The sequence below is a fragment of the Pleuronectes platessa genome, chromosome 9, assembly GCF_947347685.1.
Source record: "Pleuronectes platessa chromosome 9, fPlePla1.1, whole genome shotgun sequence".
Taxonomy (NCBI): domain Eukaryota; kingdom Metazoa; phylum Chordata; class Actinopteri; order Pleuronectiformes; family Pleuronectidae; genus Pleuronectes; species Pleuronectes platessa.
This window is the reverse complement of record NC_070634.1, coordinates 7967402-7992981: the sequence shown is the minus strand read 5'-3', so window position 1 is coordinate 7992981 and position 25580 is coordinate 7967402. Positions and strand designations below refer to the sequence as shown.

Here is a 25580-nt window from a genome sequence, read left to right as displayed (position 1 = left end):
GTTTTTCGGAAATCATGACTCATGTGATGTGCTTTATAAGGCATGTTAGTGTGGACAGGGATTAAAACTGATACGAAGCCAAAACCTTCCAGTGGTTAGAAATGGCCTTTGTCTTAAACACTGTTTTCAGATGAAAATGCAGTTGTATGGATGCAGCCTAATAAACGTCACTGTCTGATTACAGTCGGGCCTTTTTCGTGGATGTGCCCTGAGGCCGAGCTGCAGGCGAATTAAAATACCTTTGACAAGTGGAGCTAAAACAGAGCAGAACAAGGCCTGACTGGGGATCAGAGTGTCACTCACACGGAGGTGACAATAGATGGTTACAGAGGGTAAAAACGGGGGAGGGGGGGTAATCCTCTGTAGCTGGGGAGTGGACAATTGTCAGGGAGAGTTCGGGGGTATTCACCGCAAACAGAAGAATGTCAAGGTAATTTGGGGGCTGGCAGAGGGAGGGAGGGGGCGGGGGGTTAGGTGAAATGTGTTCTCAGAAGGATGTCCTTGTTGACACGGAGGTGAGGGCTGATTTCCCGAGGTGGCCGCACCTTTTACAGTGCAGCTGAGAGGAGGCACACACGGCCAGCGCTCGCCCCCGGGGCCTTTCCCACAAAGGACGGTCATTTGGGATATCAGAGAGAAACTGGGGCAATTTAGAGGATTCCGACCCGGGGGCAAAGCCTCATGAGCCATGGTCATGTGTTTATCAGTAACATGATAGATGCTTATCATTCTCATTGCCTTTAATCATTGTTTGTAAAGGTGTTTATTAGGAGCAAACTACTTTACACCGGTCTCTGTGCTCAGATTGTTGTGACAACATGGTTTCTTCAAAGCTACAGGACTGAAACTCAATATAAACTTGATTTAAATGGTGTGAATTCCCAAAGCCCCTTCAATGTCTCCATTGCTTGTTTTTATTCATAAGCGAATACATAATTATCCAAAGTAAAACCTTGCTGTTTTTACTGCCGATAACCAAACGGTGAAGGGCAGATCCATTCACACGTCATCTCATGGCTCTCTCCTTCTTATTTGTTTATATCAACGAGAACATTTGCATTTCCAGTGAGCAATGGAAATTGTATTGGCCTGCCGGCACAAGCCCGCACAAAGGTGGAGGGTTAGTGTTGTTTCTTATTGTAATGTGAGACCCTCCGACACGGTGGAGCATTTGCATACCTGTGAATGTCAACAGCATTAGTGGGAAGGCACTGGTGTTTCTTTTAATACCTGAATGACAATGGTTTCAACCAGCACCACACCTTCTCCTCCTCGAAGAATACCAGCTCTGAGCTTTTACATTCATTTTAACTTCTTCACAAGCATGATGGCAAACGTCTAAATCTTCTCCTGTTTACGGTCCACAGCTAATCTCTGCTGTCATTGGCTGATTGCTTTCCACTTTCCTTTCTGACGTGCACAAGCCAGTCCCCACACTGTTTATTTGTGCCAACATGTATATGGCATGTGACCGCAGACTTGTGTCGGAGGTAAGACTTTAAACATGTGGGATTATCCTGTTTGCGTTGAGGGAGACGTTGTTTTTTCTGCTCACGTGCAAAACCTGTGAGCAAAGGAAAAACTAGACTTAAGCAAAGTTGTTGTTTTGAAGCATCTAAAGTGGAGGAGCAGCTGGAGGTTATGATGTGAGATGGGGTTAGAGGTCGTTTCCCCTAGATTCAGCTCAATTAATAGTTTATATTTAACACTATTCATTTCAACACTGTTTATTGTTAATTTATTAGTTTCACAGTTACAAGATGCAGTTACCACTGAGTGTCTATGTTCATGATATGAAGTGATACTTTTACAAAAATGAATTTTTCAATGGGTGAATAAAAATATTTATATATTTAAAAAATGTTTATTGTCTTTTAACTGTTTGTATGTGTACACGATTTCAGAGAGACACAATTTCATGCAACTTTGTTTCACAGATATGACTGGAGCGACATAAATAAACTTGAAGTGTTTTCAAGGAGGAAATGTTGAATTTTCCATGAGCCACATTATTATTAAATACCAATCATACATTAAAAATGATAATTTCTGAATTCATTTAATTATTTATTGTATTCATATTTAGTTTTGCCTTTAAAATTGTGTGCACAATGATCAATTGTTTCTCCAACACAGCCCAGATCACCTCCAGCAGTTCATCCACTAGACACTGCGGACTAAAGCACTGAGCCTAATAATAAACAATAGAACGTTATTAATTTCTAATGAAACATGATGCACATATCATTTTTGGAATTTGTAAAAGAGAAGTCAGCAAATGGATTCCTGGAAACGAAACAAAACCTTCCAGCTTCTGTTTAAAAATGAATCTCTTTGTCCAGATCTGCATCAACAAACATATTTTTATATGTAATTTCTACATGGACCAAAGATCCAGGTTGTAACTAGAACAAACCACAGAGGCACTGCACATGGGGTTCAGTGGACCACATTCATGGATTTAGGCCAATGTCACTCATTTCAGACTTTCCCCAGAGCCCTGTCTCTCCATCCTGTACCTGTTTTACTTCTCAGCCTGAACCGAGCTGATGACAGAGCCAGGTTCAGTCTCAGGCCTCTGTGGTGCTTTATTACAAACAGACAGCTTCGTCGCTGGCTGGTTCTGGGACAGGGCTGGAGCTGTTGATTTGTGGATGAGCTGCCAGGGTGAAGATGCTGCCAAGCATAATGAAACAAACACAATGAGAAATGTACGTGTGGTAGAACTGTGTGTGCTGTCTAATGATGTGTGAGGTGTGGAGGAGGACTTTTTGTCCTCTGCCCAACAGAGAGGGACAGGAGACGTGTGAATTGGATTGATGCTCTAACTCTGCCACCTCACCACAGCTCTTCTCTGGCCTCTTCACGGTCCCCAGCATGACGCGGGGCCTCGCTCAGCTCATCAGCTCACAAGCAACAACAGCCCAGTGATGAGCAGGATGGTGCCCTGCATGTGCAGCCGGGTTCAGGTTGACGGGTCGAAGATTTGAAAATAGACAAAGGAAAAGTAAGATGTGAAAATAGGCTGCCAAATATTTAATTTGACAATATCTGATAATGTTTCAGTTTGTTCACCCATGTCACATATATATATATATAATCATTATCCTGCAGTTATAGTCATTATCCTACATGATACACTTAATTGTTATTTTTACAGGTGTGCCTGTCGTCTGTCTGTCAATCACACGTCTTCGTGTCTGAATACAGTTTGGTGCACAGACTGACAAACAGGCTCAGCCCTGTCACTACCTCTCCCAGGAAGAATAAACCTGCACACAGGTGGATTAGACACCTGGGACCACGAATCTGACAGTGTGAATACACGGCCCTGTTTGCATCTGTGTCGCACGAGGACGCTCCGTCAACACGCCGCAGACAGACGGACGAGAGACACACATTTAAGCACAAAAAGCAACAACACGGGGGCCGTTTGACGACCTGTGATTTGGGGTGAAGTCAGGTGAGAAACCGGCCGTTCAGTTAACCAACAAAAGAAAGTTGTCACCAGTCAGATGCCTCGTTGTGAAATGTTAATAACTGCTTGCTGTCAGTATTTGGTCTTGTGTCCGGGTGAGAAAGTGTTTCTGTGAGAAGTGCCTCTTCAGAGGGCTCAGACTTTATTAATCCTTCTGCTGAATGACTCGGCTTCTCTTCCTGTGCTGTGGGTTGAGCGCTGTGAGTCATGGTGGTCGTTTGGGAGAAGCAGGGAGGAAGGAGTCTGCACTTTGATCCAGAGATCCACACTTCGTCTCTGGTGCTCCTCTAACCCAATGACCTATAATTGACCTGCTCCTTTTCACAGCACTGTGGGGGCTTTGTAGATTTTATGTTCACTGTGAGGTTTGTATCACAAAAGGATCTTCTTAGCAACCTTTGAAAACTGGGACTCTCCTCCAAGCCACTCGAGTATGTGAGGAGAGACTTGGAAACAGTGGACTATTGCATAGAGATCCCCCAACATGTTTCATTATGAAGATCTATGACTGTGATCTTCACGAGTGCACCACATGCATTCATGTGCAGATACACACCCACACACACTCCCATGCTATGGCGTATGTTCGGTTATTGTGCATCTACGCTCACACACATCACATAAAGCAAGAATACTGAAGTGTGTGTGTGTGTGTGTTTGATTCAGAGGGAGACGAAGACTAATCTCCTCCGAGCATCTCAAGGTCACCTCTCTCTCTGGACAGCGTATGTGAGGGTCCGTCACAGTGTGTGTGTGTGGGTGAAAGAATTACTAATAAAATGTTGGGTTTTGTTATCAGTGTGTGCGATAGTAGAAGTAGAAGAGGTTGCGTGCCTGTGTGGCTGAAGGGTACACGCTGTGCTCATCGCAAAAAATGAGTTGGCACCAAGGACACTTAAGAAAAAAAAACAAGAGAGACGTGCGTCAGACATTCGTAAGGAAGAATCGCAGACAGCATCATGTGCCCCCAGTCGCTCTTTATGAAGGGATGTGACTCTTCTAGCCACCTCACTGCAGAGGGAAACAGAGGAGTTGTGGTCGGATATGAGGATAATACTTTTACTCATAATAATTAATTGACCTGAGCATTCACAAGTACAAATACTACCTGGCAGAGCTTGAAGGACGAAGCACACGTTCATGTTTTCAGAGGAGCTCCTCTCTTTTCTCTGGGGCAGATTCTCGTCCGGTTTGACGCAGGAGAGAAAAGTCAAGGCGAACCTGTTTTCACTTTTTTCAGATTAGATAATCACTCACACAGAATACTCGTCTGTGTGTATGCGTCAGAGGGGAGCTCTGCGTCTTGCAGAAGAAGAAGAAACCACACAGATGTGTCATTCAACATCATGAACTGAATCAGAGCATTTATGTCCTGCAGAACCACATGGAGAAGGATCATGGTCAACACCATGTCTATGTGTCTCAAACATTTTAATGCGACAGATTGTTATATTTATATAAAAGGCCAGTGTGGAAACCTCCTGCACTATGGTATCACTATTTGAAACACTCCTCTGTCCCCGGCCATCGAAGCCTTTTTCACCACCCCGACGGAAATTTGTGTATGTAGTCGTGGATTACTGCTTTAACTTTGGCCTGTGTAGATGAATGTGTGATGGATGATTGTATTTGATTGTGTTTTTTTGTACTGCAGACACCATGATGTCAGAGATAATTATATTTAACATTTCTTAACTCATCTTCATGAACTAAGTGAATTACCTTGATGATTTAGCTTCTATGTAGTGTGAAAAGTCTCTTGGATCTTTCTGTATTTACTTGACTGACTCTGGTACTAGTGAACTTGGTGCAGGAGGTGTGAATAGTTGACTATAGCCTTTATCAAAAGAGAAGACATTAAACTCCCAGTCACTTTAATAAGTTGTTTTGTGAAACAGCTGATTTGACCTATAAACCAACGACTGGCTGCTTGCTATTAACTTCCATTGCTTCAAAGCTCCCCTCCATACGTAATGCAGAATGTCTTAATGAGGTAATGAAAACGATCACACAATCATTATGACCTGAACTCATGTAATTTTTCAATCCATCATATGAAATAAGTTATTGATAACAGTTTAGAGGTATTGAACCGATGTTGCTGTAATAAAATCTGAATGTTATTAAATCTCTCACGTGCGTCTCCATTCAGTCTTATATGTATTTTCTTTTTCACTGAAGACAGTTATACAACAACAACTTGTTTCAGGGTCTTTTACACTGTGACATCAAAATGTCAAACACAGCTCTGCTCTGTGTAAAGACACCTACGACACAAATCCATATCTTGTCTAAAGCACAGTGAATTGAATGGCTGAGACGTCCTATAGAAAATAAACTTTGCCTCCAGACTGCCATGCACCTGGAGGAGTGAACTGCTTTGGGTCAGGGGACTAGAAAGCGGGTCAGGCTCCACTGCAGCTCACCGTCCACATCCAGCAATAACAGATCTGTTATCAGTGGCCGTGATCGGGAGGAGATGTTTCTGAGCATCCAGAGGGCAAGAAGGGCAGCACAGGAATCTGGAGCTGTGGAGATGAGGGGACTGTGCGCGGGATATAGTACATGCACATGTGTGTGTATGCGTGTGTTTATATGTAAGACATGAGTGTAGCTCTCTTCACAAAATTTACATTATGCACACTTCTTGAAAAGCTGCTAAACAAATTTAAGTTTTTTTAATCAATGACAATATATAGCTATTCTATTCTATATATAATAATATGAACTAATGCATATGTGATAACAGCATTTCAAGTCATTTATTATCCCTTTCACCTGTTACGCATCAGATTTAGTTATTAAGTTATTTTAACCATATATCAAATGCAGTATTTATTTATTTATAATAATATTGGTCTTACCTGTGAATTATTTATTCATGTATCATGAATTTAAATCTATGTGTCAGCACTTACAATGCAGATACCTGTTATTCCAACTATTTGAGGCCCTTCAGAGTAAAACAGCTGTAACATCAGACCTCCTTCTCTCATCAGATTCTGTCAGAACTAAATGAAGAGCCACAGTGTGCACTCATCACCTGACAGCAAAGTGTGTGAAGGCCTCTGTCCTTGTGTGGATTGTGTGAAGAGTTAATAAGAAGTAGTTTAGTGCTTTATATAACCTGACTGCTGCTGTTATCCTCTGACACTCTCAGGTCTTGGTTTATTCCTGATGTTTGAATGTGAAACTGTTGAGTGAACGTTACATAAACATTATTCTGTGACCGTTTTCCATGTGGGTGCTTTACATCGGTATGATTGAGTCACAGACGTGATAACAAATGCGGATACAGTTTCTAGTGCCGCCTGAATTAGATGGTGACAGTGAACTTCTCTGCTCCCTGTATTGTGCTGTGATTACAACACAGCTTGAGTCACTGTCGCTGTTTCACTGACTGAAACTTGTTGTGGAGCAGAACAGGAGTGTTCGGGGTTAGTTGAGGAGCAACATGGAGGAGGCTGAGAACAGGGTCTTTTACATGAACATGAATAATAAAAACCCTGAGTTTTATTTGTACCCCCTGTGTGTTTGTGTGGTGGTTGTTTGGTTTGTAAGCAAGATCAGGCAAAAACTTGATTTAGAGTATGGATTTACACAAAGACTGTATATTTATGAGTGGTATATTTGAGTCTCTTTTCCATTGGTCAAAAAAAAACACAAACATCCAGTAACATCTGGCTTTTGTCTGCAATGGAAATGGATACACTCATATGGAAACATGACACCTGGATGAAAGCACTAACTTCTTCTTCTTGAGCCTCCAGGCGTTGGTGCGTAAATAGCCATTCACGTTTGCGTACTTGTTATTTTTTACATCTTGTAAACAACGTTCAGCAGCAATTAGAGAGAAGTCAATCACCTTTTTAGTGGGTTTACCTCAGTATATCTGCTCATTTTGATGGAAAAGATGTAGCCCTGGTCTAAGAAGTCCTCTTTATATACTTGTTATGAAACAATAGAAAATACATGAGCTTGAAATGGTATTTGAGGGGAAATGTCAGACAGTAACTGATCCCACCTTTTGACATGTGAGTTTCTGTTTTTCTCGGTTTCGTGTGAATGTCAACCTGTTCTGACAGTTAGTTGGACAAAACATCCACATGAAAGACGTCAGTTTTCAATTTTCAATGTCTCATGTTTTATGGTTTTACAGCATTAAATCAAAGTTGATTCAAAGACAGTGTCATTTTTCACAATCCTCCCGCAGCTTGAGCTGCTTCGCATAGAGAAATGGGGGAAAATTGTAGAATCCAGATGATATGAAATCAAAATGTCCACACAGACTCTATTGACACTGCAGCTACAGGTGCATCTTTAAAGGGAATACTAATGCAAACAACTACTTTGCATTTCTTTTATTTTTGATTAAATATATATGTTTATATATCCTGTTGATTATTGAAAAAAATCTAAGGCGTCTTTGTGTCATTGACGTTGCTTTTGAAGAAATGCACCTCAGAAATCAGGCACACACACACTAACCTGTCCTCTTTCTGGGGGGGACAGACAGCAGCTGATCACTTCACAGGGTAAGTTAAAAAAACAAATGAAGAAAGAAGCAGTAGTCACCGGGGATTGTGTTTTGCATCCAGAGTCACATCAACGGAACCTTTGCCTAAATGATCAGATCCCGCTATCATCTTTCATTGCAGTAACTGTGGGCTTGCTGCTGCTGATTCTATCACTATGTTATCTCTGTGCCCACACGGTTTGAAACCAATCAAAGAGCAGAGATGGTGATGGTTTGTTTGGATGTTTTTATAAGTTAAGTTGATGTAACCTTTGTTTCATAGGCAACTGACAAGGAGATAAGTTTTAAAAGTGATGTCAAAACCCAGCGCATTCATTACTGTGACTTCAAAGAATGCGGCTTCATAAAGAAGCATTGATAAGTGAAGGTTAAAAGATGTAACAGCATGTGTTGAGACTCTGACTATGAATCATTTCTATTTGCAGCCATCGCAATTCGCCCAGTCCCCAGAACACACACCATCTCTGGTGCGGCGAGCGAGCATAGTTTCTCTGTTACCATTGAACTTGTGTATAAAACAATGTTAATAGACTGTTCCTAACCTTGATTTTTCAGAGGCCGCAGCCAAATGTCACCGGGCTGCAATGAATCACAAGCTCGGAGCCGGGGAAATATTTCTTTGGCAGCACAGACAAAGATGCATAATTCATTCTCCTCTTTGCAGCAACTGAACAACAGGAAGGTCGTCTTTGCTTTTAGACACGTTTACTGGAAACACTGTCTGAGCTCCAGTGTTTCCTTATCTGTGTGTGTGTGTGTGTGTGTGTGTGTGTGTGTGTGTGTGTGTGTGTGTGTGTGTGTGTGTGTGTGTGTGTGTGTGTGTGTGTGTGTGTGTGTGTGTGTGTGTGTGTGTGTGTGTGTGTGTGTGTGTGTGTGTGTGTGTGTGTGTGTGTGTGTGCGCGTGAGTGTGTGATGTATGTGCACACTCACATGAAAGTCCAAACATTCAGCCTCACATCTGATCTCCACTGAGGCGAGCGGACAGGGTCCTCTGAGGTTCACCTACTGGCTGGAAAAAAAACCTGTTGTGGACACAGAGGTCCTGTCAGCTCTGTCCAAACCTGAGGAGGAAAAACACAAAGAGATTAACACTCCACATAAACACCGACTGTTCATGTGAAGTGTCGACAAGAGATCTGATCTCATAAAAAAGGATGTGAATAGAACATCAGATGTAAAGGAGCTGGACTTGTTTTCAAGCCTATTTTGGTTTCAGCATGTCAATGAGAGTTTTGAGGTGTAGTTTTTAAACGGCGGACATTCTCTGTATCCATGTTTCCACCAGAGAGCATGTGAAGAGCCGTAGAAATGACAATAAAAGCAGGAAAGGGGGAAGTTCCTCTCTTTCCTATTAATACTGATCTGAAATAGAAAGTCAGTCTGGGAATGTGTTGTATCTGTAGCTACCGCACATGTCAATCAAAAGTATTCATATATCAACAAATGTCTAAATAACCCCGGGTGCATTCCAAACCTCTTCCATCCTCACCCTGTCGTTCTTTGTTTTTCTCTAAATACTTTTAATTCCTCTCTCCTTTCGCATTCCTTTTGAAGTGGGCTCATCTTAATTATTTGTTGTTTTCCTTTCTTTTTGTTCACATGCTAAGAGGATAATTGTCGGGTTGTCGATTGTTGTGAAAGCGCCATCAAAGCCGGAGGTGAATGGGGAGCGTCCTGAGGGCGCTGGCGTCCTGCAGAGCTCTGCAGACAGGACACTTACCTTCTCTAATGTCCTGCCTCTTCATTACAGCCACATAATAGATGGTTAGGGTCCAGAATACCTGCAAATTAAAAGATTAGCTACTTAGTAGACAAAATGTTAAGGATGACAACAAATGCCCACCACTGAGTGTAAAGCCTTGTCTCTAAGCAATAAAGAGCCTCGACACTTATATTTTTAATGGAGTCTTCAACAGTAAACTGAACCCTGATGACATCATCAGAGGAATGTCTCAGAACATGGCGGCAGTCCAGTTGCAGCAAACGATAGCTGCTTTCAGAAATGAAAATATATCCGAACAATCAGATGTGGACATTTCTGGAGTTTGTCTTTCACATATGAAGAACGCAGCAGGAGATTATCCAGGTCAGATGCGTTCAGGGCAACAGCAAAATGTCCAGAGCTCTAAGGTGAGGGGGGGGGGGGGGGACATTGTACAAGGAGATGTGCAAGAAAATTGTCTGAAGCCACTGACCTAGACATTTATGTTCTCACACAGAGTCCCTCCAGATCAATTCAGAAGAATATCCTGAGTTCAGTACGTGTCTGAAAGCAGTTTATTTAAATGATGTGCTCAACACAACTCGCCTTCAGAACTCAAGATTCGTGGGAGGCCGGATATATTTCTATGAGTATGTGTGAACGCACTGTAATTTTGAATGTACACTGACTCTGAATGGATGTTGGTTTGTTGTTGTTATGTGAATTCCCTCTCAGTGTGAGGAAGCAATACGAATTCCTCTTTAATTCAACTGGTGTCATTGTTTCTTTTCAATCAAATAGTAATTTGACTATTGGTTTGTTTATGCAATTTTTTTACTGAAACAAGAGGTTTTCATGGTCAATTTTAAAAATCATCACTGATTTCTCATTTATCAAATAAAAATGCTAATGGTTCTTTAAGTATGATGGAATTAATTAATTATATTTTGGACTAAACACTTGATATTTTATTGACCACATTATCGAATTTTATATTGATCATAGTTAAATCAATATCTAAATCATGGTTGATCAAGACTGGGATTGAATTTGGTCACTTTGTATTTTGGTGTTTTTTTATAAATAGTTTTACATTGATTATCATTAAATTAATGACCCAATCACTGCTGATTAATATCGGGGGAAACTTTTGTAACATTGAATATTAGAGTTTTTTTTTTTAATCCCTACATCTGTTTAGATACGTCCCACAAGACAACTACATTTCCCAGAAGCCATCGTGCGTTGAGTCGCCGATGATTGGTTGCAGCTCAACTGAGCTTAGCCGTGCAAGTCTGCGTTTGGTCCTGCCGCCCGGTCAATCAACAGATAAGTGCGTTAACCAATCAGCTCTGGAGTTTTCCCCGGGATAGGCGGGACCGGTGCTCTCCCCCCCGCACATCACACTTGTCTCTCGGTCGTTGCTAACAACCTGCTGCCTGGAACTTCCCCACGGTTCTCTCATGTATCGGCGGTCTGTAGCTGCGGTGTTCCCGGGCCGTGTGTGAGGATGAGGCCGGCTCGACGCTGAGTGCTGTCCGCCTCTCGGCTCCCTGCTGGCTGCATGCTGCTCCGTGTCCCTCCGCCTGCTCTCTGACGCTGGAGGCTGCAGTCTGGCCTCCAGCCGCGGCTGCAAACCTGCTTCATTCGTCCGCGTCGCCTCGCTCCCGCATCATGTTTGTTTTATGAAGATGGTGGTGAGGGGGACACTGTGAACTAAATGACTGTCAGAAACATCGCCTCCATTTGTAATATGGTGAGTAACTCACTCTGTCTGTGTGTGTGCGCGTGTGAGTGAAACGCCTACAGCCTGTGTGTTGAACTTGATGTCCATTGGTGCCCCCCCCCCCCTCCTCCTGCTTCCTTCTCCTCTTCCTCCGCCTCTTCATCATCTTCCTCCTGCTCTTCCAGTTCATGCTCATCCTACTCTTCTTGCAGGGTGCATGCTTCAGCGTCCTCTTCTTCTTCGTTCACTCCTCTTCCTCCTGCAGGGCGCATGCTCCAGCTGCCTGCTCTTCTTCGTCCCCCTCATCCATATGCTGGGTTTATCCTCCCTTTTCTTCTTCCTATCTCACCTCCTCCCCCTCTTCATCCTCGTCCTCCACCACCTCTTCCTGCAAGGTGCATGTTCAGCTTCCTCCTCCTCTTCCTCCTCCTGCAGCATGTTCCTTTCAGGTGGAAGCTGTGAGGATGTGTGTTTTAGCAGGTCCTGGTGCTCAAACACTGACATGAATGAGCCTCAGACCTTTGATACTGGACTCCCTCTCAGTGGTGTTGACCCTGTGTGTTGCATCCTGCAGAGACCACGTGCAGTCAGTGCAGCGGTCAGAGATGATTGACAGGTGAATGAGGCCTTGCACGCTGCAGAGGACTGGTCACACGATCACATTACATCCTGGTCATAGAGAGCAGGGATCTGCACTAAGCTGTGTTGACGTCGTGTTCACTAAGAACCGTCTTATATGGCTCTGCTTAATGCCTCTTCCCTTTTATATAGAAGGACACTGTTGTAAAGAGCCTGCTGCCTGTGTCAGTGTCCAGAGTGCACTAATGACACACACACACACACACACACACACACAGACGCGTTGCACATCTATTCGTTTTGTACATGCTTTAATCCAAAAGCGACTGAGAGACAACATTAAATCCCTTCATTACAGTGTGAGAGCTTGAAGTAAGTGCTAAATCAGTTCAGGGAGACAAAGTGCAGGAGGTAAAGAAGTGCACTGACAATTAGCTCTAGTTCGAGTCAGGGCGCTTACATGGCTTCCTTGTTTGCTCCAGACCTGACACTTTTCATTTTAGTTCAAACCAAAATAACAGGTGTGAAAGCTGCCTTGGACGAATTGACCAAAATGTTGTCCAACCAAAGAGGTGGTCTCAGTCCAGATCAAACTGAACCACGGTGCAGATCGCTCGCAGGGTGAAGACATGTTCTTGAATCATTCAGACTTTTGGGCCAACCGCCGAGAGTTGAAACAGCGTCAAACAATCGACCATAGAATCGGAAGCTGAAGCAGGTCACAGAATTGCTTATTGTCTACAATGAGGACGTTCATTTAGTTGGTAGTAAAACCATATTGATATTTCTGAGGCAACAAGATGAATGAAGGAGACCATTCATGCATTTCTCCATTCAAGTGAATCCAATAGCCGAATTGACAACAGCCCAAGCAGGTGATGATGACAGGACGTATTTCATTCAAAAAGAATTAAGTCTTCAGTTTTCGAGAAAGAAATGAACTTGATGCAAAGTCTGAATGTTTCCCTCCGCAGACAGCTGGCGACAGGTTGTGGTCACGGGGTCACATCGTCCTGCTCCGCCTTGTTTCCTTTTGATGATTGTTTCTTTATCCTTCTAAATAAATGATGCCACAGCCTGCTCTTTATGATGAGGAGCTCAGATGTCAAAATGTGGCTTCAGGTGTCGGTCGACGTTGTGTGGAAGCTTCACGTCTCACACAAATGTTGTATGTGGCAAACTAGAACCTGGTTATGTGGGGAGTGCATGAACTTGTGCCTGCGGACGCGCTGCAGCATCTTAGACTGGAAGCAGGAAATCGGACAAAGAGGTATTATTCACGGCCTTGTTTGACAGAGAGAAATGATGGTCATTGAAAGTCAAAGCCTTCCCCCAGATTAAATTGTCGTGTGTGTTAGCTCGACAAAGCTGTGGTTCATTTGGAGAAGGCTTTGAGCTCTGATGTGAAAAGGGCCTGACAGCAGATAAGTGCTCTGTCCCGTCAATCAGATGCTAAATACTCCTGACTTTAGACACGGGTCGGCCTATTGAGACCATATCCTTTTTCTGTTTTGACAGGAAGTCTTCTTCTAGGAAAGCAAAGGAATGAAAATGAGCAGGATGTTGTACACTCTAGAGGAAAGATAATTTTGATCAATTATGCTTTATTAGAAAGAGACTTCTCATTTTGGGTTCTGAAATGAATGATCCTGATCTAGGGATATTCTATTTCAATGTGGTGAATACTTGTAATATACTAGTGCAGAGCCTGTTCTAAACTTGTCTGTTCTCTTTTAACCTGTATTGTGCTCCAGGGTTTTTCCTGCATAGAGAATTGCGAGGCGGCCGTCTCTGTCAAATTTACACACACACACATACACACAGACTCCACTGCTCACGTCTCTCTCTCTCTCACTGACATGCAGACAGCCAGACACACGCACACACAGCGTCTTTGGACAGGTGTAAACTCAGACTGGGTATAAACAACAGTTGTAAACCTAGACTAGGTATGGAAAGCCAGAGCAGCTGGCAGCGTGCACTCGATTTGTTTGGCGGTGTGCAGCATGAATAATAGAGACACAGAGAGGAGCAGTAAATCACTGACAGAGCTGGTAAAAACTGTAAGTCATAACCTTATTTTAAAGTCCATACATGTATGAAAAGACACAAAGTGAGCTGTCAGTAGCTCACTGGGTGTTGCCCCGGGCTTGGTGGCGCTGTGGCCGGGCTGTGTGCACTCTGGCCCAGGTGGTGGAGGTGTATATGGCTCCCTGGGTGTCTGTCCCAGGCCTGGTACAGTGCATTAACATTTAATGTTAAAGATTTCTGTCCGATATGGTTTAATAAAAATAATTAAATTATCAGAATGATGAGAATGAGGCTGGATATAACTGGCCGCAGGCTGCCACTACTAACCACTGCAGGAGTTTATTTGAGGACTTAATATTGAACATATCACGTGTCTAAATCGCACAAAACCCTACACTGCACACTCTCAGGCTATTTACAATACACATGCCAAGTGTTAAGCCAATAGGTAGAATGGTTAGCGAGATATGCATTCCATAGACAGACGTATGTGCAATCAGTAAGTAGATGTTTAATAACTTTCCATGTTTCTATATCTTGTGCTGTTTCCTTCTTTATGTAATGAAAATAAGTCTTTCAAATTATTTCAAGGGACGCAAATGAGTAGGTCCCTATAAGATTTTCTATCTTCTATCTCAAGAAAACATTGAGAACCTCTGCTCTAGTTGCTTGGGCTCTGAAGCTTCAGTAGCATGTTTGATGGGAACACAATATTTCCATATTAATTTGGCTGCACACAGACTAACAATGAGGTTTTGGTTTCAGCCTCGTGACTAAATAAACATTAATATGCAAACTGTGTCACATGAGACGATGGAGATGACGACAGCGTAATGCACAATCCCACGTTTTTCCTGTTTTGTCCTTTCAGGGCACCAATGCCTCTGCTCTGGAGAAAGACATCGGCCCGGAGCAGTTTCCAATCAATGAACACTACTTTGGATTGGTCAACGTGAGTATCGCTAAGTCCTCTCATACATGAACAAAGGTCAATGCCCGAACACTGGTGTCATTTTTCATAACAAACTGCCACAGCAGCTCAGTGAGTCATGGTGTTTACTGGATGATTTATTACATGGAACAGTGTTGTTTGTGGTTCTGTTGGCCAATCGAAGATTGTGTGTATATAACATGACATTGACATGAACACCCAGGTGTCTCAATACAATAGATGAAGCGTCTGCCAAATGAATATTTCCCATCGACTATATATAAAGATGGATGACCAAAGTGAAGCCAAAGTGCCTTGATCGCCACCTTTTGCCTGGCTGCAGTACAGGTCACAAACCCCACCTCCTCCATTATAGTGAATGGGTAGGAGCCAAAGTTATGTTAAAGTAAACATCAAATAATTGTTCTTTTTCTGAAAGCTTGTATCTGTCATTTTGTGTAGCTGTTATCACACTTTTGCGGTATGTTTCATTTTAATTAGTTAGTTAATGCCATAAAAATGAGGTGAAACATCATGATTGACAGCTGAGACTGATTCATGATTGGTCGAGTGTATGACTCGGGTGGGATCTTGCTAGTGTGGCTCCATCCTCCAATGGCTACTGCGCCGACTCTGGCTCAAAATGCCATCCATTGATCTAAATTCATTTCTGGATTGTAGGAAGTGGAGACAAGTGATCCATTTTTATATACAGTCAGTGAAAAAACAAAAGAGCACATGTGTTTTTCACCCAGCTAAACTGACTTATGGACTGAAACCTTCTCTCTGTCCTCCTCGTATCCTTCTGCTCTCTTCCCTCCTCCAGTTCGGAAACACATGTTACTGTAACTCAGTGCTCCAGGCTCTCTACTTCTGCCGGCCTTTCCGGGAGAATGTGCTGGCCTACAAAGCCCAGCAGAAGAAGAAGGAGAACCTGCTCACATGCCTGGCCGACCTCTTCCACTCCATCGCCACGCAGAAGAAGAAAGTGGGCGTCATCCCACCCAAGAAGTTCATCTCCCGCCTACGGAAAGAGAACGGCAAGAGCCTTATACTTAGTTAAAAGATTTATGATTAGCTGCTTTCAGAGATCCACTGAACAACGGATATGGTTGCGAAATATTATGTTGCTCCGGACAACTATTTGTCCCATCACCCTAGTAAACTGTCAGAGAGAGTGGTTGTGTAAATGACGTGAAAGACATGAAAAAAGGATACAGATATCCATATTGCATGTCCGGTGTCCTTTTACTGTGCCGTATTCCCCTGCTGCATGTCCTCCCTCCCCCACTGACCTGCGCTCACTTTACACGTTGATGGTGGACACCGTCACTGGTCATTTGTGAAAGGCAGAGCAAATTTTCTGTTGACATTTTTTTGGGAGTTCATTTCTACAAATGTCTTATTGGTCTACATAAATGTGGGATATGGACCTCTGTAGGTGTCTTGTTCAAAGTCTTAAAATGAAAGCATCTGTAACCATTTCCTCTAAAAATATTTTTGTTTTATTATTTACTTGCTAAGCCACACAGTTCACCTCTCCACACTCACAGTCAGGGAGTGGAGATGTGTGGTTCTGTGTCGTTGTCTGGTAGCTTTGCCTGTTTAATGTGCTCTGAATATTTGAGGTGAAGGACAGGTGTATGCTGGTGGTAAGGTCAGTCAGAGTCGAGCTGACAGAGAGGCCGACTGTTCTCTGCTCTCCATATTGAGGAAGTTCTTTATGTGACTGAACAATGCAATCTCTGTTAGGACCCGGCTTCGGTCAGCTGCCTCCTCTCCGATCGCCTCTTCATTTCTCTCTCTCTCTCTCTCTCTCTCTCTCTCTCTCTCTCTCTCTCTCTCTCTCTCTCTCTCTCTCTCTCTCCCCTCTGATCCCCCTCTTCTCAGTTTTCACCTTTCACATACAGATCTGTCAAATAGAAGCGTGTACGAAGGCTGGTAGCATCAGTGGAGCCTGTGATTTTATTTACATCCCCACTTTTCATTATTGTTGATTATTGATGTTGTTAATAACACATACCTTTTTATAAGAATGAGAAAAAGCACAGTGAAGAGAGATATCACAGATATTATATGAAATGCTATTGGATTCTATCCAGAATTATGTACCAAATCCCTAAACTTCTGTATGTAATGTATTAATAGCTAATTGCGGTTTAAAGTAGCTTAGCATAAAGACTGGAAACAGGAGGAATCTCTCAGCACATCTAACGCTCACTAATTGGCTTAAACATATGTTAAACTGGGCTGCATGGTGGTACAGTAGTTTCCTGACAGCAAAAAGATTATTGGTTCAAATCTTGGTAAACCAAGGTCTTTCTGTGTGGAGTTTGCATGTTCTCCTCGTGTCTGCTCGGGTTTTCTCCAGGTTCTCCAGCTTTGTCCCACAAACATGCAGATTGGAAATTGGGTTGATTTTACACTTTAAATTGTCTCAGGTGTTGATGTGATTGTGGAAAATTATTTGTCTCTAAAGATATTTTCAGACATGAATGTTTATAACACCATCGGCTCTTACCATCGGAAAGAATTGTTTTTCTTTCCAAGTCGACTTCTTCATCATTTCACATTGATTCACTCTGACATGTTACGGTCATATTATTTATGTTTCCTGCCTCTCGCCTAGTGTCAGCTGGGATTGGCTCCAACCCTTAAAGCATAAGCAGTATAGATTATGGATGATACCTTTATTCTTGGCAGACAGATATCAAATAAGTATCATCTTTTTATCCAACTTATAAACAGAAAACAAATAAGCCTGTTTCCCAAAATTCTAAATGTATATTTCAGTAATTCAGCTGTATTATAATATCTCTCTGTGTGATAAATCTCTTTAGTATAGGCCTGTAAGGTGCAGGAATATCAAGTCCAGAAATGTAAATATAAAAATGGACAAGTATTCCCTTTATCAAATGGATGGAAATGGGGGCCAAAAAGATTTGACGTTACTGTGCATTCTTGATCTCCGTCTATGGGTCTTCATCGTTCATGTTGTTCTGTATCTCCCTCCAGATCTGTTTGACAACTACATGCAACAGGACGCACACGAATTTCTGAACTACCTGCTGAACACGGTGGCTGACATCCTGCAGGAGGAGAAGAAGCAGGAGAGGCAGAACGGACGCCTCAAGAACAATGGCACCGCCGTCACCACGGAGACAGAGACGGAGAACAAGACCGAGCCCACATGGGTTCACGATATCTTCCAAGGCACACTGACCAATGAGACGCGTTGCCTCAACTGTGAAACGGTCAGTGTCCCTGCCTAATTTGATAGACTTCTATAAGATGGTTAGAACATTTTATGTTTTCTGTCTACACTCCTGCAATGTCCCTGTATCACCTTGATTCTCTCTGAATAAGTCTGAAAAGGGGATTAGCCCTTTGCAGAGACTCTGAAGGATGCAAAAAAACGGATTTAGTGAGTACAACCGGCCGACTCTGGCCACCCACTTTACGTCAGGACTGCCGGAGGCTTTGTCCTCAAATTTGAGGGCGAGGAGTGGGACGAGTTGCCCTGAACAACCCCTGCAAACACTGAGGCGATGCACTGTGCGGAGACAACTCAGCATAATAAGCATTTCAAAGACTGTGTGTGTGCGTGTGCGTGCGTGCGCGGTCACAGCACAGCAGGCTTATCCTCACTGACTCAGCCACAGAAAATGACAGTTTAGTCTCCTCTCTCTCCCTCTGTGTTACAGGTGAGCAGCAAAGACGAGGATTTTCTGGATCTTTCTGTGGATGTGGAGCAAAACACATCGATAACACACTGTCTCAGGTAGTATCTATTTACTATGCAATAGGTTCACGGTGTACAAGGTCTCAGAATTTTGAACCCTGTTGCATATTCAGTCACAGCTACACGGCTGACAGTAGGGTCGGTTTCTGAAATCCAATTGGACCAAACCACAACGCAGGTTTGAATTTCTCATTTCTGTGCCTGAGCTCTGTACTAGAACATAAACAACACGTCCCTCGTTAACATCACACTGAACACTGGTGGCAACAAACACACAACACATGCATGGCTCTGGCAGCACCTAACGTTAGCCTACACTTAGCTAGTAGCTACCTCAAACTCCAGTGGACATGACAACAAAATGCTTTTGCGTTTTTAGTTATGTGATTTTGTTAATTTGTTTAGAGTTTTCTACTCATTTATATTTGTATGTATTTAAGTATTTAGTTCATATGCTAGTTGACAATTTACCTTAACAATAAAAAAGCTGTTATCCTCGATTGTCGTTTTGTGTGCGTTTTATAATAAATTGTAACGGCTAAGGCATCAGAACCATTTTAAATGTATTGATTTACCATCGGTATCAGAAACAAATCCAAACAACACCAACCCTAGCTGACAGTCAACCGTCTTCTACATTGTCATTGTCCTTGTCACTGCCTGGTTAGTTGAAGGTAAATAACTGAGCCTCCTGTGGCATGCTCTCTCCTCTAGGGACTTCAGTAACACAGAGACTTTGTGCAGCGAGTACAAATACTACTGTGAGGCGTGCTGCAGCAAGCAGGAAGCACAGAAACGGTCAGTAAAGCACTGAGCTCACATCAGCGCTCTGATGTGTCAGACACACACTGAACACGCGTGTCCTTCTCTGCAGGATGCGTGTGAAGAAGCTTCCTATGATCCTGGCCCTTCACCTGAAGAGGTTCAAGTACATGGAGCAGCTGCACCGCTACACCAAGCTGTCCTACAGAGTGGTGTTCCCCCTGGAACTGCGTCTGTTCAACACGTCTGGGGACGCGGTCAACCTGGATCGCATGTATGATCTAGTTGCTGTGGTGGTTCACTGTGGCAGGTACGGTTCATTGTTACTAGAAAGAATTTAAGGGGCACCCCACCTGTTTTACACATGAATTTTAGTGCTCTCAATATGTGACAATAAGCTCTGACATTAACAGTTCTGTTTTCAATAATCAAGAAAATATTTCTTTTTACCTGTTAAGAAGGTCTGATAGTTAGCAAGATTATGCAAAAATGCACGCACTGAACCAGAGGAGCTGTAAATTAGAATGCAAAGTCAGAGTGAGCCCATGTGAGAATGCAGCAGAGAATTCACAATTTGTCGATGTGTTGATGATGTTTCTGAAATGCACTGGATGCAAAACTGAACAAATGATTTGGATAAAGTTGTCGGCTACTTAAGAAAAATAAGAACTAATGCTGGGGATGAATTCCTCGTTTTAAGACCCGCCCCCTGAATGCTATTCCCAATATGTTGTGTTAGGGTACTTTGATGTTCATATGTGAAAGGCAAACTCTAGTAAATGTCCAGACCAAGTTCATGGTTTCATGACTGAAAACATCTAGACTCACCTAATGTCTCTGTGTTATTCCTCAGTGGTCCAAACAGAGGTCATTACATCACCATAGTGAAGAGTCATGGCTTCTGGCTGCTATTCGATGATGACATTGTGGAGGTGCGTCACCCTCTCTCTCTCTCTCTCTCTCTCTCTCTCTCTCTCTCTCTCTCTCTCTCCCTCTCTCTGACTGTGCTTTTACTGTTGTTTTGGTTCATTAATTACATTTCACTTCTGTTTTTGCAGAAAATTGACGCCCAGGCCATCGAGGAGTTTTACGGGCTTACCTCAGACATCTCCAAGAACTCTGAGTCAGGATATATCCTCTTCTACCAGTCCAGGGAGTGACTGAGCGCTGACAGAGGATGACACTGAATAGGATGAAACTATTTGTATGTTTGACCCTCAGCCTAACAGACCCCAGACTCCTGCCCTCCTCCTCCTCCTCCTCCTCCTCCTCCTCCTCCTCCTCCTGCACCTCCTGCTCCTCCTCCACATCAGACCTCTCTGACACATGTGCCATTCCTTTGCCAGTCCCAGTGTCATCAGCCTCTGGGGTTTATCTGTACTTCATCTTTCTCTCTGTGCGTTTTAGTCACCTGCATCTGGACTGCACTTTAAAACAAAAGCAAAAAATGCTCAACAGCATGACGGAAACAAAATGGAGTGTACATGCTTGGTATAGACTAGTGGGAGAAGGAGGTGATTCTCTACAAGGAACGAGATGAGGTGAAGGGTCTGATGCACATACAGACAGCTGTCAGAAATTGTACTATATCATTTATTTATATATAACGTCCCCTTCCCCCACATGATTCCTCTCATTGTCCCGGTCACTGTCCTTCTGATGTGTTCATGAATGAAGTTGGAGACAAACACTGTATACAAAGCATCGATAGAATCTGAAGCAATAAGTTAGCATTAATTATTGAAGTAACAAGATAACCACTACCTAACAGTCTAGAGATTGTTTTGTTCTGTGAGCTGCACTGTGTCCACTTGACAGCTCATGTTATAACGAACCACATACGAACCAATACTTTGACACTGAAACACTACAAAGGAAAGGAAAGCCTTAAAGGGATAGTTCACCCAAAAATGAGAATTCACTCATCTACTCACCAGTATGCCGATGGAGGGGTGGGTCAAGTGTTTGAGTCCACAAAGCACTTGAGGAGTCTTAGGGGTAAACTTTGTTAGAGCAGAATCCAATACAAGGTATTTCTCCATACTGCTCGTGTGGTGTCAACCATGTGTCCGCAAGCCCCGACATTCATATTCGATTCGAAACAACGTCATTAACACCATGTGTACAAGCTTAGCCACTTCAATTGGACTTTGGGGCTAAAAACGTATTGTAAGAGACCGAGTCAAATATGAATGTTGGATCTTGATGACACTTTGATGACCCCACAGGAGCAGTATGGAAGCATGTTGTGTTTTTCCTGTTTTCTTACGTCTGAAGAAGGACTCAACATTGACTTAAATTGTATTGGATTCTGCTGCAACAAAGTTTCCGCATGAAACTCTAGAAGTGTTTTGTGGACTCGAACACTTCCGCCACCCCTCCATCAGCATAGTGCTGAGTAGACATTCATATTTAAGTGAAATATCCCTTAAAGGTTGTGTTTTTCCTGATCTTTATGCAAGAGTGTGGTCTTTCCGTTTGAGAGAAGGACTTATTAGTTCATGCTCTCACTCAAAACCCTGTGCTCACACTCAAATATCCCTGCTTGTGCTTAGTTCTCCTGCGCTCCAGCTTCAGCTCTTCTTCTTGCACTTATGCTGCTTCTGTGCATGTGTGACATGTCTGCTCAGATTTTTACTTCTGCGCCAAAATTCGCCAACCAATAGATTGCCAGGTGTAGTGATGCAAATGATATTACCGGGAATCTCCTTTTGGTTACTTTTGCTGTTGGTGCTGTTCCCATAAAATACAGGGGAGCAAGAGAACCACGGCAGGAAATCTTGGCAAAAGCTCAGCTTATATTTGAGTGTGAGCGCAGTTAAATCTCCATTCAAACCAGCTGCATCTTTATACTTTTATGTTCTGATAGAACACCCCTATTTATTGAACTTAACATATTTATTGCTATATTATTTCTAATACGGACCGTTCGATAATAAAGGTGTTTGTGTAACGTGGCTCTTTTGAAAGCCCTGTATGATAGGACTGTGAGGTGGAAGCTCTCTGTGTGAAGGACGTGGTGTATGTAATGCACAACTTCATATGACAGCTAAAAAAAAGTTGCTTTTATCGGTTTCCTTTCTTTTTTTTTTGCATGTTAAATAAATATGACGGATTAACCTAATGCAAGCGAGACACTACCTTCCAATAATCTTTGGATTGACATGAAAAAGTGAAACTAGTGCAATAAGAGGTGAATTGATTCAGTGTGCAATTTTCCCAGTGAGACTAATATACAGGACATTTAAATGTTGGTAGTAGACGTGTTTGTTTTCGGATGATTATTTTTTTACCCGGTGCTGTGTGAGTGCTCGTGATATCAAAGTTAATGCCCCCATTTCACCATGTGGAATGCACACAAGCTGCTGGGATCATAGCTTCAATGTTCTTTCATTCTTTTTTTCTTTTTTAATTTCATTCCTTTGTTGATCCACAGCGTTGTTTTTCTCTCTGGGTTTGTCTCTGACCTTGATGATGTTGATTGGTTGTGTATGAGTCATACGTAACACATCTGAAACCTAAATCCCAGGATTCCAGAGGTGAAATTCAAGCTGCATTGTTGAGTAATACAATATAACCCTTGTACTGTAGATGTTTTCCCCAGGGTTTGTTGACCTGCCCTGTAGAATAGAGCGACATGGAAGAACTGTTCATTTGTCCTTTTTCATGTGAATGACATTCCTGTTTGCTGCACATCACAGGAAATTAGCATTTCAAACATCTCATTATAATTAAGAGGTAGGAATAGAGTTAATTTTCTGCTTTGTCTGCGTCCAAACGGGAGAGGCAGAATTTAGAGTGACAACGGTGAAACTCTGGGTGTTCATGCGCTTGTTTATGTGCCGTCTCCTCCGTGTAGTTTGTCAGCAGGTGAGGTCACGAGGAATACGTGCCAAACTGGAGTCGATCTGACATTGCAACAGTCCAACAGAACATTCTTTTCTTTGTAAAGACACAATTGTACATGTATATTATGTAGAAAAACACGTCTGGAAACATACAAAATAATATTTTTTTAAAGTGCAAGATTTTAGCTGAGCATTAATGAAACCCTGTTCAGAAGTAATGTGCTAATTTACAATCACTTGATCACATAGTCATCCGAACGGTGTGCAGAGGCATACACCTCTGTTATTTTTACTGGGTTGAACTGAGCCGCTTAGAAGACAGTAGCCGGAGTTGTCTGAGATATTTTGAGACTCAGGTGAGAAGAAAGGGACTTTTCATGTGCTGATCTTCCATGAACATTTATGCACTCGCACGCACTGAGATGCTCAGTTGTTGCACTTGCTCTTATACAGACGGGTGATGAATTAGAAGGAAAACCCAACAGGACGTGTCTTAGGAAGATGTTGGTCCACCAGGAGCTTGTAAAAGAGCTTCAGGGCACCACAGCGTTGACTCTACAAATCGCTACTGGTGGGATGGATGACATTCTTACTAAAGATATTCCCTTATTTGGTGTTTTGAAAGATCATGATTATTAAGTTGGGTCAAGATCTGGTTCACAAAGGCCATGGCATGTGATTAATTTTCATAATCACACATTTCACCCATCACTCTAGGCATAGATGGGGGACATCTTCATCCTCTTGACTCTGCTCTTTTTGCAGGTGTTTCCTTCAGTTCGTCACCCGTCTGTTTATCTTACTGTGACAGTGTTCTACCTATGAGGGCTCGGTCCTGCAGCCGGTAGGATCTGATAGAGCTGGTTGTGCAAGGGAAGGAGGAGATGAATCCAAGTCTCTGTTTTGGCTGTAAACTGAAAGTGCACTTTATTAGCGATGAGCTTCAATGCTTTAATATGAAGAACCACAGTCTAATACATTCATTTTGAGTTATATTTTCTTCTGTTCAATAAAATGACTATCAAATCAATGACTGGATTGTTTGTTGTTCATTCCTCTGCTGCTTCTGGTTGTTTTCAAGTAGAAGAGGGTGAAGCGTGAAAAAGAACAATTTCTCTTAATTTTTTTGTCATGTCTGCAGCGATCTTGGATGACACTGTTGGTTACTCTGTCCAACACTCCCTGACACCACAACTGATATTCAATAGACTATCATAAACTAATATTAAAATAAAACATAAAATTCAATAAAAATACTGATAATCTGTACATAATATACAAGTTTCACTGCAGACGGACAGACAATCTGCAGCAGTACAAGAACAACCAAGCTAAACAAAGTCAAGTCAAATTCAGTTTATAAATGCTTATATCACAAATTTATCTCAACTCCTGGCTTTTGTTCCTCTATGGCATACAACTGCAAGGCAGTAATTCTATTATGGATTTATATTGTTTTCTTCATCTTTCAGTGTCCATGTTATTCTGAAAACATGCTTAAAAACTTACTGCATAAAGCTTTATTCTTATTACTTGTCTATTATGTATGAGTTTTTTGATAACAGCTTCTCTGGTAAACAAGGTCCTTCCCTGGAGAACATTCATATTATACGATCAGTTTCATCATGAATATGTATCCTCTCCAAGTCTGTTCACAATATGTCCTGGCTTTGTGTTTGTTTTGGTTTTCACTGAAAATAAGACATGTCTGTCTTCACATCTATCAGCTTCGTGTCCTTTCATTCACCCTGAAACCTCAGCTAATCCCCTTCGGTGGGGAAATGACAGCGCCTGCCAAGAGCCTGCCACAGTTCTTTCTCTGTGTTGATACTTCCACCTCTTACCTCCCCTCTCACTTCCTTTTCTACTTCAGCCAACTGTCTGCTCCCATCCAGCGACCAAACACAGATCAGACAGTCGAACATTCTACTCTGACCAGTAACAAACCTCTTGATTAGCCTAAATGTTGGATAAATTTTGAATCGATTTATTTACATTTTCTAGTTGTTCACAGCTTCATCAGGTTGCAATTCCCTATAAATGGTGTATTTATTCAAATTGTTCAGAGTGATCTACCATGGGGCCCTGGAGGAAACGTGAAACCCTTGTTTTGGGATTAGATTAGATTTTCTTTGTTTTATTCACTTTGAGTGGCATCGATGATCTGCCTCCATCCATAGCTGTCCTGGGCTACATGTTGGGCCTCTCTGCATGTTAGAACCATCCTTTTCAGCTCAGCCTTCA

The 25580-nt window shown here is 42.5% G+C and overlaps 1 protein-coding gene across 2 annotated transcripts; it reads left to right on the top strand.

Annotated features, from left to right (window-relative positions):
• The first annotated feature begins 11152 nt into the window (after positions 1-11152).
• On the top strand, positions 11153-24366 carry usp46 (ubiquitin specific peptidase 46). 2 transcript variants are annotated; one of them, XM_053430275.1, is made up of 9 exons: positions 11153-11473; positions 14925-15005; positions 15811-16024; positions 18000-18238; positions 18689-18765; positions 19441-19524; positions 19601-19798; positions 20342-20420; positions 20547-24366. In XM_053430275.1, exons 1-9 carry the CDS (start codon positions 11438-11440, stop codon positions 20646-20648), a joined length of 1110 nt encoding a protein of 369 aa, XP_053286250.1. In that variant the 5' UTR covers positions 11153-11437; the 3' UTR covers positions 20649-24366. The 2 variants fall into 2 exon arrangements, with proteins under 2 accessions (XP_053286250.1, XP_053286252.1); XM_053430277.1 differs by lacking the exon at positions 15811-16024 and having other exon boundaries at positions 11438-11473.
• The last annotated feature ends 1214 nt before the right edge of the window (positions 24367-25580 follow it).

Bases quoted from the DNA above. Each gene is read 5' to 3' on its own strand.
- usp46 (XM_053430275.1), top strand. From the start codon at position 11,438: ATGACTGTCAGAAACATCGCCTCCATTTGTAATATG. The intron at 19,799-20,341 runs GTACGGTTCATT...GTTATTCCTCAG, and splicing joins GTGGTGGTTCACTGTGGCAG to TGGTCCAAACAGAGGTCATT. The intron at 20,421-20,546 runs GTGCGTCACCCT...CTGTTTTTGCAG, and splicing joins TCGATGATGACATTGTGGAG to AAAATTGACGCCCAGGCCAT.